Genomic DNA, 17110 nt, shown 5'->3' with positions numbered 1-17110 from the left:
TATATTTTAAAAATCACTTAAAAGATCTATACTTCTATTCAATGTTTATATTGAAATTTATAAGGTGTGTATTGAACCATATTCAGAGAACTTTATAAGAGCACATACATAATGCACAATCTGTAAGAACATAATTGCTCTCTTTTAACATAAATACGAAAGAAACAAACAACACATCTTCTGTAGAATATAACCATATTAAAAGAAACAAAAGTATATCTATTAACTCTTATATGTGTTTCGTAGATTAATAAATAAACATGTCATATATTTCACTTGAAAATGTTGTTTGCACAAAATCTCCCCCTCAGCTGTCATAGCTGAGAGGGAAATCTCCCTCTTTGAAGGTTTCAGAGCTTGGCAGGTATGTGTGTCAGAAATATGGAAATAAACTTTAATGCAAATTTTATGCATTTCATGGGTCGTAATAGGAATATGTTCTTGCCGATTGATTATCTTAAACCAAAAATGGCAGGGAAAAATCCAGCATGGTATGTTATGTTGGGCCTCGTTGAACCTAACAATGTAATGAATGACTCACAGGGTATACATGTTGAAGCAGATTAGTACAACTTAAAAACACTGAACCGATGCTAAGCAGCAAATTGATAATGATTTTTTCGATACTCTACCCTTGCACCCTCTTTATTTAATATACAGATGTGGTTTAATGGTTGACAGAATGTGATCTTGAAGAGTGGGTGGTTCTGACAATATTAAAATTCCAGGTTTTGAGAAGCGTGAGAGTGCTAAATCTTTGTCTTTACCTACTGGTCAAATAAATTGCAGATATAAATATGACATGATTTTTTTTTTTCTTTTCTTGTATAAATTGTTATGGGACCAGCCAGAGAAAATATAAAAGAATAAAAGTAGACATGGTGCTGGGGCAGATTCATTTATAAATGAACATGAATCATACACCATGTCTGCCTTCTGGGGAAAGCTTTTTTTCCTCTTTCTTGTACACCGTTGTCTTCCCCCCTTGCCGTCATTAACTCAAAAGCTAAAAAGCATTAACAGTCGTTTATGTTGCGTCATGTCAGAGCACAATTCTGTACAACATTGGTAAGAGAGTTTTTACAACAAAAGCTGGATTGATTTTAGGAGTAAATTGAACTCATTTTACTCTAAAATTGTTTGTCAATTAACAGACATATACAGTCTGTCCATCCTGAAAAGATTCTGACTTTTGGTCCAAAGAAGCACAGGTACACGACAAGATTTTGTTAATATATGTATATATACTGAATACACTTTTCATTATATATACAAATATTTTTAAAAACCTCATCTCGTACCTGTGCAAAAAAGTTGAGCAAAATGCGTCAACTTCATATTTTTTTTTTTGTCTTTATGTCAATCATGATGTACTTCATAAATTTTCATCACATTGTAATTATCCGGAATCAATGTCATTATATTTTGAGTCCATGTGATCACATTTCGCATATTTAACAGCTAAATTATACGCTACACGGTTGTCGAAAAACCATACTTGTTTATTTAAAATCTTGGTCATTGTAACGCTTTACTTATCCATATTGGTCGTTATTATCAAACGTTTTGAAGATCTGTAAAATTCTAAAGGAATAATCAGATCCGGAAAGACCAAAAAATCAGGATTTTTAATATTTAAAAAAAATACTGTCAATAAAATGTATAAGGTTGGCGTCGGAAACGGAGGTAGGGTCAGGAAACCAGAAACACACATTTTTTTTTTTATTTTGGCCTTATGATGTGAACTTTTTAATATATGCCAAATCTAGGTTTTGACCAATACTTTGTAGGCAATGGAACATGAAAATGTGATAGTGTGAATAGAGTATCAGATGTGAATATTTTAATGGAATTCCGATAGTTATTGTCGCTATGTTAGAACAGATAAAACCTCTATTAAGCATGCACAGCAGAAAATTTGTAACAGTTAAAAAATGTATCTTTTTTTGTTAGAATTGTTCATACATGTGTGTATATATATATATATATATATATATAGATTGCATCAAGAGTTAACTTTCCTACATTTGATTTTCATTATCAGAACTACAGATATATGTGTTTTATTAAACTATGTTCAAATGTTTTAATATAATTCCTCAGTGAGTAGATGAAGGCTTGCTCATAACCTAATCTTCCCCATTTACTTTCTTGGGGGTCACTCAGCTGTTTCACACCTGACTTTTCGGACCCTTTCGAAATTGACCACTGGTCTAATTTCTCATTTCCCCCAAGTCATTAAATGTAATACATCTACATGCATTTCTCTCTCCACCGTCAATCTAACCCCCTTTTATCGTAGCCACCTGCTGCGAGATGGAGCAACGCTTCATCCCCTTATAGGAACTCATCTTGTTCCGGTTGGTTGACGGAGTGTCCATGTCCATGGGGCTTGGTCAATCTATTCTAGTGTCATCGACAGGGCCTGGAGCTAAATTTCCCTTCCCTGAGTAACTGACTCCCAAGGGCCAAAATCAATTTATATTTTATGAATAAATTTAGAAAATATATATGAATCATCTTGTTGTCAGCAGCAAACTCATTGAGATATACTATTCGGTTTATTCAGAAGTGACGGGTTCAATGATATGTCTTTCGGTATGTCTTTAGTCTGATGGTCATGTATATATTGTCAAGGTTGTTTAGTTCCCCCTTTTGTTGCTTGGATTGGTGTATTGGTTCCATAGAGTGACATAAAAATATGTACTGTATGTCTAAAGGTCTAGTCATTTCATTCAAGTAGTTGGGCAACACCGTAGAACTATGCTAAGAATAATGATTCAAGTACAGATTTGGTGGAAATAAATCATCACATACATCTAAATAAGAGAACTTCAAATACAGGGTTTTAAAAGATCACATGGAACACCTAAACAAGAGAGCTACAAATACAAGGTCTAAAAGAATCTCAAACAACACCTAGATATAAAAGCTCTAACAACATGATCATGAGTCAAATAATCATGAGGAACACCTTAAAACACGAATCAACTAAAATAAAGTATATAAATAATTATTGGTAAACCAGAAAGATAGAATGAGACTTTACAATGGGTTAAAGCCATCACTTGCTGCATCTGTCCTATCGTCATCTCATAGTAGTTATGGCATAAGTTGTCAAATACAGTTATATCTCCTATGTCCCTTACGTCATTTGAGTCAAAGAATAAATCAATGTGTAGCATCATGTATATTGGGGTTTTCTGATTTTGCAAGACTTCTCAGCTAATGTACCAGATAAATTATTTTGTCAGATTATTGTAAACCACATGTTGTATTATTTTTAACCATGTCTTTTTCTTGTTAAGTCAAAAAGACATTTTCCCAATCAAATCACGATTTTTGAGTGCATACTTATAACAATCACTTTTTATTTTCAGTCGCATTTACTCCCCTTGTCGATAGAAAACATGAATTCTTTACGATTATGTCCAGAAAAAGACTACACAGCAAACCGTTTAAAATCTGGAGTCTTGCAACTACCTGAAAGGACATCATTAGTCATAGATGAAACAGTACTACAACCTGGTCAACTTGAAGCTGGTGGTATGTTGGGTATAATATTTATCTTATCAAGCTCTGTTCATGTATATTATATCACTTCTTGCCTTTTAAGAGAATTCAGCAAAATCGGAAAAAAATTCAAGATTTGTAAAATTAATAGAGTTTTCCTTTGAATTATATAAATATAAAAAAAAAGATATGTTATGAATACCAACTTTACACCAAAGACGAAATGATGTAGATATAGGTAACTATCTTATGTTCACCATACAGACTCACACAGTGAGCATCACCCATACCGTATAGTAAGTTATAAAAGGCCCATGACATGAGACAATATAAAACAATTCAAATGATAGAAGACCAACTGCCTGATATATGTACATAACAAATAGCAAACAAATATGATAGACAGCAACCAACAACAACCACTGAAGTAGATAGCACATACAGTATGTGGTGGGGTTAAACATGTTTTCAAGCACTCCACCCTCTGTCTAACCTGGGATAGTTGTTTAACAGGACAACATATGAACCGACTGTGAAAACCAGTTGAAAAAACTTGACTCATCAGATCACCACAAAGCAAAAACAGCAACTAAAAAATATACCTATGACACGAAGTACAGATCTAAGGGTTCTCAGTTATAGAAGGTAGTTCAAGGCCTATTTGATAAAACTTCAAAATAAATCATGTCTCTCAGACAAATCAATCAGTACACATCCACTGGATTTAGTTAAAGACTTCATAAACAGGCTGAGAAAAACATGACATTGTACAATGCCAAACTATAAGTATCCAACGGATGTGTTTGTGCTTCTCTGCATGAGTATACAAATTTGAGATTTGGGTTTGTAAATATGGAGAAAAATATGTATGTTTAGCCATGTCAATAATTTGCTGCGCATGTAGAATGTATTTGATAAACAATTTAGATATTGACCATCAAATCACTTCAATATAAAAATAAGGAAATGTGGTATGATTGCCAGTGAGACAACTATCATCATAAGACCAAAGAACAAAAATGTAAGCAACTACTCACTGAATGCTTTGAACAGGTACATTTAAAATGTTAGAAACTTAATCATACACCGTGGAAAATAATTTTGTAATGCAAGTTTTGATTGGTGAATTTCATTGCTCTATTTTCTGTGCATACTCTTTAGGGAAGAGTTTTGTAATAAATGCAACATGTTTATTTTAAATGGTAAGCTATACATGTGTATTGTACTGTAATTTTGGTGATCTTCTTGTCTTTCCAGGTGTTAAGAACATGACAGCATTAGGAAACCTGATTAGCTGGCAGAAAGTAGAGTATGATTTCAGTTACCATAGACAAGATTTCATGGCAAACGTTGCTGTAATGATTCTGTCTGAGGCAAAATCTATATTACCTGTAAGTATGCTGCTACTAATGGGGCTCCAGTAGGGCACCCACATTAGGTCTCCAGGTCATGTTTAAAAACTGCCTTAGGTCACCACATCACTTTTAAGCAAAAAATATTTTTTTTATTAGAGTTTACAGATTCAAGTTAAGTCACTTAATTTTTCTCTTCTATTTTTAACTTGCTTGGTCCAAAGGTTCCGATTTAACCATCTATTGGTATTCGTCATTCATTAAGTTTTCAAAATTCTTCTCTTAAACAGTAATGTTGGGGATATGGGGAATCCCTTATCCCTTTTTCTGAATGCTGTTTCAAAGGGCCATTATCTGTACTTTCTGGACTTTTATGAAGTTGCAGATAACATAAATTTTCTTCATTTGTTTCTCAGCAGTTTCATTAGATAAAAGACTTTTAATAAATGGGAAATAACTATGAAAAAGCTTCTTAGGGCTGTCACAAAAAAAAACATACATTGGACACAGGGAATGCTCTTAGAAATCACAGCTATGAGTGAGTGTTTTTGTACAGTGAAAGGGTAAGAGTAAAACTTAAATTATCTCTCTCGATAGTTACCCCTTTTTGCTCAGTGCCTGCCCTGGGTACCATGAATGTTTAAGTGGATTAGCCCTCATTTGAAATCTCACTCAGTTCACTTTAAACTTGACCCTTACATTATTCATGGTAACCAAGGCAATGGGTAATTATGCCCGAGCCGTAGCGGAGGGGGCATTAAGTTTTATCCTTGTCCGACTGTAGTCCCAAAATCGGTTTCTGTTCTCTAACTTGAGTTTGCCTCAACCAAATGTTAAGAAACTTACACACAATGCTAATTAACACAAAACACAGGTCAAGTTTGAATTTTGGTGGCGTCACTTTAACTGTTCTATAGTTATGCCCCTTTATAAATGGAAAAATTGCAAAATTTTTAGTTTCCATGCTCTAACTTAAGTTTGCCTTAACCAAATGTTATGAAACTTATACACAATGCTTATTACCACAAAATACAGATCAAGATTGAATTTTGGTAGCATCACTCTAACTGTTCTAGAGTTATGCCCTTCATAAATGGAAAAATTGCAAAATTTTTAGTTGCCGTTCTCTAATTTTAGTTTGCCTCAACCAAATGTTATGAAACTTATACACAATGCTTTTTACCACAAAACACAGATCAAGTTGAATTTTGGTATCGTCACTTTAATCATTATCGAGTTATGCCCTTTTATAAATGGAAAAATTGCAAAATTTTTAGTTTCCGTTCTGTAACTTAAGTTTGCCCCAACCAAACATTATGAAACCTATACACAATACTTATTACCTTAAAACTCAGATCAAGTACAAATTTGGGTAGCGTCACTTTTATTGTTCTTGAGTTATGTCCCTTTATAATGTATATATGCAAGTGGGGGCATCATCTGTGTCCATGGGGTCACATTCTCCATTTATTTGAAAGTGAATGATTCTAGCTCATGACAACATCTTCTGAAGTACTGGAATTCAGTATAATTCATTACTGAATTGACAGTTTAACAGTCTTCTCCTTGATGCACCTTACAGCACAAGGAATAGGCAGAGTTGTCTCAGTAGTTTACCTACTGTACAACTAGCCTGTCAACACTGACGTGAGTTGAAACCCCACATGTGGCAGGTGCATTCCAATCTTAATTCACAAGGATTGTCAGTTTTCCAGCAGAAGGTCTGTGGTTCTTTCTGGGCACTCTGGCCTCCTTCACCAATAAAATCTTACTGCCACATGCTTGATATAGCCAATTGTAATGAAAGTGGCATAAAACACCAACAATCAATCAGTCAATACATGAAATATATATCAGACAGGAAACTATTATATTGATTGCTATTTGAATCTTGGAGGGTTTTTTCAGAGTGATTGTTTACTACCATTACAAGCCAAAATAATGCCAGAAGATTGGATAGCACATTTTAACATGTTAGAAAAAGGAATGACAGCAGAATTGTTGACCAAGATTCGCACATACATCACACTGGCCAAACAGATTAATTACTCATTAACAGATGAATTGCAAAAGGTATGTTCATGAACAGGAAATAAAACTGATTATTATCTTTATTTTTTAGAGCTATTCCTGAAAAAAATTAGAAAGGGGTTGTAAGACAATTTATATAACAACCCAAGGACAATGGGTTCAGAACAGTGTTCACAATAAATACACAGTGCTCTCATCATAAAGTATGTGAATCAGATGTATCTACCTACACTAGGATGTGATTACGAAATTCTAAATTAACAGTTAGTCCAATGATTTTAAATTATTCTCCACACTTTACAAGTACATGTACAAGTTTTCTTCATTCTAAACATAAAATAATGATGTTCTTATTTTTCATAATTTTTGGAACTTTTATCGATGCCCCTAAATGACTTTTTTTGTAAGTATTGAGTTTTTGCCTATTGTCTAGAAAACTATAATAGAAAGGTATAAACTGTAAAAGGCAAAAATTATCAACAATACAATTAAATCATTTTGACTGAAATGTTGACTCCTTATGGGAGTTATTGCCTGTAAATGACTATCTTAACCCACTTTGTTATCTTGAAAAGTAAAGAAGACAGAAAAAATTATCACCAAGTAGGTCATAAGACTAAGATGTACAAAGGTCACGCATGACCAAATTCATTTACTGATACCTTTAAGAATTTTTACCCATATTTTGCTATGATTTTCCATTTTCCAAACAAGAATAGATCTATAATTAATTGATATATCAAACTTGATCTTATTATTCCTAGGGTGTACAATGAGTGATTCAGGCTCCTGGGAGCCTCTAGCTGATAAGAGGAACCAGTCTCACATTGTAGACAATTTTAGTTTTTCAAATAAGATTCCAACTTTTATGTTTATATAAAAAGGGGACCCTGAAATCAGCTTTTAGTAGCTAAGGAAGAGCTGAATATTTCTTTGTTGTCTAAAGATAAAAAATATTTCTTTTAGATAATCCAAGATGACTTTGTAGAGATAAGAAAAGTTGATAGTAAAAGCATGACAGTTGATGACTTCCATTCTCTGTTGAGTATAGTTCGGTAAGTAGAGATTACAAGAAGCTAGTTGCTCATCATGTCCATAGGGCTGTATAATCAATTGATGTCACTTTGCATCAATCATTTTGTATTCAACTCCAGGGCTGACTTGATTATAGAAATAGGTTCACATGGACTTTTCTCTTCGAATCTATTATAAAGATATGTGTCAATTTAGCTGTGCTGGATGTTTGAAATGCAGCTACCTCCAGTAGGAAAAGGGACATTGAAGCAGAGTTTGTTTTTTTATGATATAGATTGAAATATTCAGTAAAAACCTGTGTCTATTGTTTAAGAAACATTCAGCACGACCTGGCCATTTGAGTCTTTGGTCCATTTTTAGCTCACCTGACCTGAAAGGTCAAGTGAGCTTTTCTCATCACTTTGCGTCCGTCGTCCGTAAACTTTTAAAAAAATCTTCTCCTCTGAAACTACTGGGCCAAATGCACCCAAACTTAAACACAATCATCATTCAAGTATCTAGTTTAAAAAATGTGTCCGATGACCCCGCCAACCTACCAAGATTGTCGCCATGGCTAAAAATAGAACATAGGGGTAAAATGTAGATTTTGGCTTATATCTCCGAAACCAAAGCTTTTAGAGCAAATCTGACATGGGGTAAAATTGTTAATCAGGTCAAGATCTATCTGCCCTGAAATTTTCAGATGAATCGGACAACCCGTTGTTGGGTTGCTGCCCCTGAATTGGTAATTTTAAGGAAATTTTGCTGTTTTTGGTTATTATCTTAAATATTATTATAGATAGAGATAAACTGTAAACAGCAATAATGTTCAGCAAAGTAAGATCTACAAATAAGTCAACCTGACCAAAATGGTCAGTTGACCCCTTAAGGAGTTATTGCCCTTTATAGTCAATTTTTAACCATTTTTCGTAAATTTTTGTTATCTTTTACAAAAATCTTCTCCTCTGAAACTACTAAGACAAATTTAACCAAACTTTTACACAATCATCATTAGGGTATATAGTTTAAAAAATGTGTCTGATGACCCCGCCCGCGAACCAAGATGGCCGACATGGCTAAAAATAGAACATAGGGGTAAAATGTAGATTTTGGCTTATATCTCTGAAACCAAAGCATTTAGAGTAAATCTGACGAAGGGTAAAACTGATTATCAGGTCAAGATCTATCTGCCCTGAAATTTTCAGACCAATCAGGCAACACGTTGTTGGGTTGCTGCCCCTGAATTGGTAATTTTAAGAAAATTTTGCAGCTTTTGGTTATTATCTTGAATATTATTATAGATAGAGATAAACTGTAAACAGCAATAATGTACAGCAAAGTAAGATCTACAAATAAGTCAACATGACCAAAATTGTCAATTGACCCCTTAAGGAGTTGTTGCCCTTTATAGTCAATTTTTTACAATTTTTTCATAAATTTTGTAAATTTTTGTAAATTTTTACAAAATATTTTCCACTGTAACTACTGGGCCTAGTTCATTATAGATAGAGATAATTGTAAGCAGTAAGAATGTTCAGTAAAGTAAGATCTACAAACACATCACCATCACCAAAACACAATTATGTCATGAATCCATCTTTGTCCTTTGTTTAATATGCACATATACCAAGGTGAGCGACACAGGCTCTTTAGAGCCTCTAGTTAAGACAGTGATTATTTTCTTATTATTTGGCCTTCATTGTCACCTAAGTAAGAGTTTTTTGCAGAAACTTGGTAGATAGAGAGAACTTGTAAATAGCAAATGTTAGCAGCGAAATAAGATCTACAAATATGTCAAATGACTGAAACCATCAGTGGAATCCTTGATGGCTGATTTTTACCCATTTTTGGGTTTTTTGTCAAAACTTTATGAATAATTAGGGCCCTGCCGAATGGCAGACGCCCTATAGTGATCAGTCTGTGTCTGTCTGTCCGTCCGTCATTCCATAACAAGTTGTGTCTGCTCTATATCTCGAGAACCATTATGATGTCAAAGTTTATACTTGACATGTATATTAACCAACACCAGAGGGTGTGTCATAATGTATGTACAACTTCCTAGGTCAAAGGTCAAGGTCAAAAACTGGTTTTAGTTGACAACCCCATGTCCTATGGTAAAGATCGTGTCTGCTCTAAATCTTGAGAACCGTTATGATTTCAAAATTTATACTCGACATGTATATAAACCAACACCAGAGGGTGTGTCATAATTTATGTACAACTTCTTAGGTCAAAGGTCAAGGTCAAAAACTTTGGTTTCAGTTGACAACCCCATGTCCAATGATAAAGATACAAATTTTTTACCACACATTATTCACAGCGGGGTCCACACAGATGGCTCACATCTCAATGATATCTATTTCTTATTACATTGTATAAGCTTTATGCAGATGTGCTATGTTAGCAATACTGGAGCCTTTAGTTTATGTTATTTGCAGAATCTATAGCTGATACAGATAAACTTTTAAAAACTAAAAACTTAGGATTAATTGCCCTTGAATGACAATTTTAATCAAAATTATATATCAATACATATATATTTCAGATTGCTATCACTCAGCTACTTGAAATCAACACCTACACAAACTTTATGGAGAAGGGCCAAAAACATGGATTCAGAAAGGAAGAGGAGAATTAGTTCAAACTAAACATATATTTGATGAACAAAACAAACAAGACCCAGAATCAGAAAAAATAAAAATGTACAAATACACAAATTTATATGCAAGGAAAATTGTATTTGTCAATGTTTGGCACCAAAGAACACATTTTGCCATTGTTAACTAAATCGAAGGTTTACATTTGTTAACCACAAATACTAAATTGTAAGAACATTTTTAGTGATTTTTGTCTTGCCTGCAATGTAAATCTCAAAATGCAAGACAGACATGACAAACCGATGCTAAATAGTTATTTATGTTTCAGAAGGTAAAACAGCTGGATTATTCATATCTGATATACAGATGCCTTATTAGTCCCCTATCGACGAAGTCAAAGGGGACTGACTATAGGTTTGCACTTCGTCCGTCCGTCTGTCTGTCCATCAGTCAGTCCAACAAATCAGTTTTCCACTTTTTTTCTTCGTGCTTGAAGATATTGTTTTGATATTTGGTATTTAGTTTTGTCATGACCAGTTGCAGATCATGTTTAAATTTTGTTCCGGTCTGATGGTTTTGTGCAGAGTTATGGTCCTTGGACTTCAAAATTCACGCCAAGTAATCAGTTGTCCGCACTTTGTCGTCATGCTTAGATATTGATTTGATGTTTGGTATTTAGTTTTACCATTACAGATCAAGTTCGAATTATATTCAGTCCCGATGATTATTTTGCAGAGTTAAAGTTCTCAGACTTCGAAAATTCATGCAAGAAATCAGTTTTCCACACTTTTTTCGTCATGCTTTAAATAAAGATATTGATTTGATTTTAGTATGTAATTTGACCATGACAAGTTATAGGTCCGGTTTGAATTTTGTTCCAGTATGATGATTTTGTGCAGAGATTATGGTTCTTGGAAAATTCATGCAAATAATTAGTTTTCCACTCTTTCTTTCCTTATACTTGAAAATATTGATTTCTTATATAGTTTACACCATGACAATTCATAGATCAAGTTAAAATTTTGTTCCAGTAGAATGATTTGTTTTGTTCGGTAGAGGACTATGTATTGCCATTAATACTCTCAGAATGCTTGTGGTGTGTTGTTCTGTCTGGCATCTTTATGTGATTTTGGATCTAGATAGATCAACCAAGACGGCCACTAAGGCCAATAATAGAAAATAAGGTGCAAACTGCAGTTTTTTAGCTAATATATCGAAAACTATTAAAAGAATTTAGAGAAAAACTAACAAGTAAAAATAGCCATCACAACAAGGTCTTACTGAAAATGTCCCAAAAATCTATTGGACTATTTTAAAGTTACTGCCCATGAAATTTTGATTTCAAGTCTTATTCAATCCCTAACCTGCTGGCTATTGTTTCTTAATTTGAACTATTTGGAATTTCCTGGAGTGCTAACATAACCCTTTCTGTGTTTTACACATTCAAAGCATCATCTGGACACTGACATGAACACATGATCTGTTTAACGTTTATAAAAAAGCATGTGCATCATGTTATAAAACAAAAGACAGGAAAATGAATATAAGAATACAAATAGAGACATCCAAAATGTCCACTTACACCAAAACTGTTGGACGAATCCTTGTACGAGGCATTACTCTTAGAAGACTATTTTTGCCTATTATCTTGAAAAGTATAATAGGTAGAGAGAGACTTCAAATGGCAAAAATGATCAGCAAGACAAGATCTACAAATAAGTCAAACATGACCGAAATCCTAGGTAGACTGTTATTGCCCCATAATGATGATTTTTTACCAATATTTTGTTTTTTTGCTATTACCTTGAAAACTAGAAGACATGTTTAGGGTTAATAGAACTTGCAACATTGATCATGTTTGCTAAAAAAAAAAAGAGGTGAAAGATAACACAGGAACAATTAAAAAAAAACACAAGTTGGAAGAGAATGTAACAAAGAGCAAGGAATCAAAAACACAAAAAACAAAAATTGCCCACAAAGCACTTCAAAGACAACTTAAGATTGAGCAAACCAACCTCCTAGGTACTACCCATATTGCTCATGGTAAGTAAAAACCTGTTGGTCAGTCTAATTTTGTGATGTCACAAACAAGAAAAAGAGAACAGGATTGTGGCTACAACAAATTGATTATTTTGGTTATCATTAGTGACACAGACATTTCATAACGGTCAACCAACTCATGATGGCATCCATGAAACTTTCTTAGCAGCAACCCTCTATCAATGGTATGGAATGCAAGCTCTAGCTTATTGTATCATCAGGTAGAGAGATAATCCATATTCAGAAGCTGTTGGGATGTTGCTACCTAGAAATTGATAGAAAGCTGAAATCCACTCGTTTGTCATAAGGCTTTGTTCTAAACCAACTTTCATTGTCAATTTCTTGATTTAAGCCAAGATATGAGGTAGATTTGACTATCTGTGATATTTATTTCAAGTTCGATAGGATAAATGTGTTAAAAATGTTCATACAACTATCTTTAATTATTTAGTGAGGGGATATCTATAAAGTGTGACGTGAAGTTAAACGATACTGCTATTTTCTTTCAATTTACAGAAGCTTCTGTATGAACTTGAAAACTGTGCAAGACCCTCATGGGAAGTCAAAAATTTAAAAACAGATATGGATTAATTGCAAATGAGATAACTATCCACCAGAGTCGAAAAGACATTGATGTAAGCACTGCAAGGCCATAAATAATAATCAAAATCCAAACTGTATTATAGTCCTCTATATAAAAAGGCCCAAACATGATAAAATGGGGGAAAAAATTCATACAGGAAAACCAACAGATTGATTTAGGGCAAAACAACAACGAAAATCAAGTTTGACAGACAACCACTGAATCCCATTTTGGAGATATTGCCTTTGTGCTATCTATTTTGGGATGTTATTAGCTATATTTCCATGGTTCATTTGAATTGCAATTTACATAATGTGCATTGTTAAGGGACGACCATTCATTTCGGGGGGAGGGATGAAAACGAATAACTTGGCAAAATTAAGCATATATGTTTAAATGGAGAGCGCTAACTAAAAGTTAAATTGCCGTTGACCTCCGTCTTCATGTGCAGTGAAGGTACCTTTTCAATCAACTGTTGACATGGGCCTTAATGGTCTTCATACACAAACCTTTGTGCTATTTCTTGTACTATTTCAATTTTTTTTTAATTCTCACTACAGAAATGCCGTGCCAAAGGTAAGAGATTGAAATTCCTCAAAATAAATGTGTAGACTTTATAGTTAGCTTGCTTAGCTTGTTCAAATACGTTTCCAAACGTTTTAGAATATTTTGTTGCTGAGATGCCTTCCTTCCTGAGTATTGAACTTATATGAGAATCAAAATGCCAAGAAGTTTAACAGTTGATTCACATGAAAGATAAGCACTTTAGATACGTATACATGGTTTTTGTTATACGTCTTTTTCCCAACTGCTAAAACCTGAAATTTGCCTGCATTTTATTTTGAACCACTCAATAAGTTAAATTATTCTTATTCTAAAGAAGAAATTAAAACATAATCCGAGTAACAGTAAGATGAAATATTGTCATCTGCATAAGTATACAGAGGGTCATTTTTATAAACAGAATAAATCATAGGACAGTAAGAGATCGAGTATAGGACCCTGAGGAACCCCTTATGAATGTCAACCCAACTGCTAAGAATACTATTTATTTTAATATACCTTTGACCGTTTGACCAAGGATTTGTACTATACAAATCCTTGGTTTGACAAAAAGATTGTTTATGAGAAGAGCTACCCTATGCTGATAATTTTTTAGAGACAAAATTTCAAAAAATTGAAACGTCAATTAGATTGCAGCTTTATACTGGTTATTATCTAATGCTGCACTCCAATCCAGGGACAGTCTTTACTAGTATAGAAAGTCCCTGTTCAATCTAAGAAGTATTAACAGTGTGGTCTGACATCCATGGCCACGTCTAAATGCATAGAGATAACATAACGGAAGACATATCTCTTCATACACAATTCATTTCGATCTGAACACGTCCATTAAATCCTTCGTGTTCATTTTGTCAATAAACTTTCAGACTTATCCACTGTGGGAAATTCGGTACTATTTAGACACATCACTTGGAGTCAATTAAGATATGCTCATTCTATTTTCAGACTGTTCATTCTATTTCCAGATTGTTCAGTAGTATTTATTTACCTTTTTTCAAATTCAACAAAGTACTGAAAGATCTGAAAAACTAATGAACAAAACTGGATTGACCTGCTAGCGAACTGTCTGAACAGTTTTGAAATTACAATAAGAAATTATCTGAAAAAAAAAACTTTAGGGTTTTCCTATGCATTATATAAAATTATTATAGAAACAAATTCCACCACAATGTCTTGTGTTATTCTTATATTTTCCCACTCTTTAAAATATATTTTTGAAGAGTCTTGTTTAAAATTTAAAAAAAAAATTGGAGAAAAAGTGTATCTCTCTCGATGCGAATAAAGAGACTACTGGTATATGCATTACCAGATGAAAGTGCAATAAGACAAAACAAAAACCTTACTTAAGATAGTCATTTCGAATATATTCAAATTCTAGTATGAGTTAATACCCTTCTATTCAACTACTTTTCAATTTTGACTTTCGAGTGAAATAGATACCAGACAAATAGGCCCTATCTTGTTGGTCAATGATAGAATTGCTTTATCAATTGTTATATTTGTTTCCAATTGAGACAAACATTCAATGTAGGTCAATATAGAAAAGGGTGTTGAATGGCAAAGATATTTAATAACAGGCCCAAATACACGAAGACCACATTTGAACCTGTAACGATGTTCGATACGTGTACACTGTGTATTGATCGGGTCAAAACAAAAACTAAAGACGACGCGTTCATACGTACTTTTTTCTGTTTACACCAATACTATTGTTTACATGCCGGCTTTAAATTCAAATTTGTTTTGTAATGTCTATTAATCTTCATGTATTGGTTTATGTATTCAGGTTTTGACTTCCCAGAGTTAATTTGCTAACAAACAGCTCGAGACAAATATAATATATATATATAATTGAACTTTAATTTCAAATTCAATTAGATAACACATATTTTCTTCATGGTACATACATGTATGTTCTTGGAAATACTATACATTGAAATAACTTAAAGCCTTGATGACGGTATAGCGTACATCATTTTATAAACATTTGTATGTATACTTCGGTCGCAGTTCTCCTTAAACAAAAAGAAAGCCATTTAATTTAGTGTTTGCAAGTTTTTATTCTTGTAAATAGACTTTTGCAATGTTGTCTTTGAAGATGGTTTGGATGCTTTTGTTGCAAGTGGTTATAATAAGAGGTATGTAGACATGTATCGACAGGCGGATTTTGAGATTCACGGACATTAAAGTTGCGCAAAAAATATTAAATTTACTTTAATCTATAGATCTACCTGTATGTTTACCATGCTAGCAAATACAGCTAACTTTTTAAAAGTCATTTACTGGGCGAATATCCATTCAATATGCTGGTGTCCTTTTGGACCATAAGTACGTTTATGATAGAACCAGAACAAGAGCTATCGCTAAAATAAAGGAAGAAGTCGTGTAAGGCAAAACTTAGAACTGGTGCACATTCTACCACCGTTATGTCTGGGACTACTGATATATAAAGCCATCTGACGAGTATTCTTGGCATGGACGAAACAGTTTGTAAATGTCATATTACTATTCTTAAATCCGCGCAAACGTAATGATATTTCTCGTGCAAATGTAATACAAATCCGCGCATATGTAATGCAGCAGTATCGACGTATGTACTGACTTTATTAATAAGAAGGTATGGCATTTTATAATACGATACACTGAATCTGTATTATTTAAAAAAAAAATGGATACAGAACTATATATAACAGGGTTCATTTATTAGTTCTATTGGTATCATTCTTCCAATATCTAATGTCAGTAATATAAAATTGTATACAAGATGATCTTTCTCAACAAGAAAAAAATCCTCTTTTTTATAATTGATTTGCGTCAAATCAATTTTCCAAAACCCAGAAGTCTACAAATAAGCCAAACACACACACACACACACACACACAAACTTGCTGGAATCTGACAAATTACAATTTTATGTTTCCATTTCGGTTGCACACCATTTGCCTTGTCAAAACTTGATTGTCTCTGTGATTAAGTGAAAGTTTCATAAGCGACAAAGGGGTTGGGCAAAAGGGGTTATACAGGTACCCCTAAAAAATGCTCTTATCAGCCCTCCAAAAAATTGAAAATCACTGATATGTTACCCACTGCCTATATATATACATGTATATAGGTTTAGCTTTAATCGTTTCTGATGAAGGCAAATCCAGAAAAGCGCTTCAGACGCACGAAATGTATCACGTGTTTTTTTTCAATTATTGTTGGGATTGTTCTTGCACCATAATGCTCTGTTTGACACTTTTGCTTTATAAACACGTCACACTTACTTGTTTATGCCAAAATATGAGAAAAGAATGCAAATATAAAAATTGTAAAATAGATAAATTTGAGAATGGAAATGGGGAATGTGTCAAAGAGACAACAACCCGACCAAAGAGCAGAAAACAGCCGAAGGCCACCAATGGGTCTTCAAAACA

General features: G+C 33.5%; 1 protein-coding gene across 2 annotated transcripts in view; it reads left to right on the top strand.

Moving 5' to 3' along the window:
• LOC127735444 (mini-chromosome maintenance complex-binding protein-like) overlaps nucleotides 1-10644 on the top strand; it is a 33103-nt gene extending 22459 nt beyond the window's left edge. For both annotated transcript variants that reach the window (XM_052245605.1, XM_052245607.1), the window contains 5 exons: nucleotides 3381-3546; nucleotides 4771-4904; nucleotides 6774-6938; nucleotides 7863-7951; nucleotides 10456-10644. In XM_052245605.1, the coding sequence (XP_052101565.1) occupies nucleotides 3381-3546; nucleotides 4771-4904; nucleotides 6774-6938; nucleotides 7863-7951; nucleotides 10456-10558 (657 nt within the window). In that variant the 3' untranslated portion in view covers nucleotides 10559-10644. The remainder of the gene's footprint in view (nucleotides 1-3380; nucleotides 3547-4770; nucleotides 4905-6773; nucleotides 6939-7862; nucleotides 7952-10455) is intronic.
• The last annotated feature ends 6466 nt before the right edge of the window (nucleotides 10645-17110 follow it).

The sequence above is a fragment of the Mytilus californianus genome, unplaced genomic scaffold (genome assembly GCF_021869535.1).
Source record: "Mytilus californianus isolate M0D057914Y unplaced genomic scaffold, xbMytCali1.0.p SCAF_3, whole genome shotgun sequence".
Classification (NCBI taxonomy): domain Eukaryota; kingdom Metazoa; phylum Mollusca; class Bivalvia; order Mytilida; family Mytilidae; genus Mytilus; species Mytilus californianus.
The sequence above is the reverse complement of the archived record's forward strand: the minus strand, read 5'-3'. Positions and strand labels throughout refer to the sequence as shown.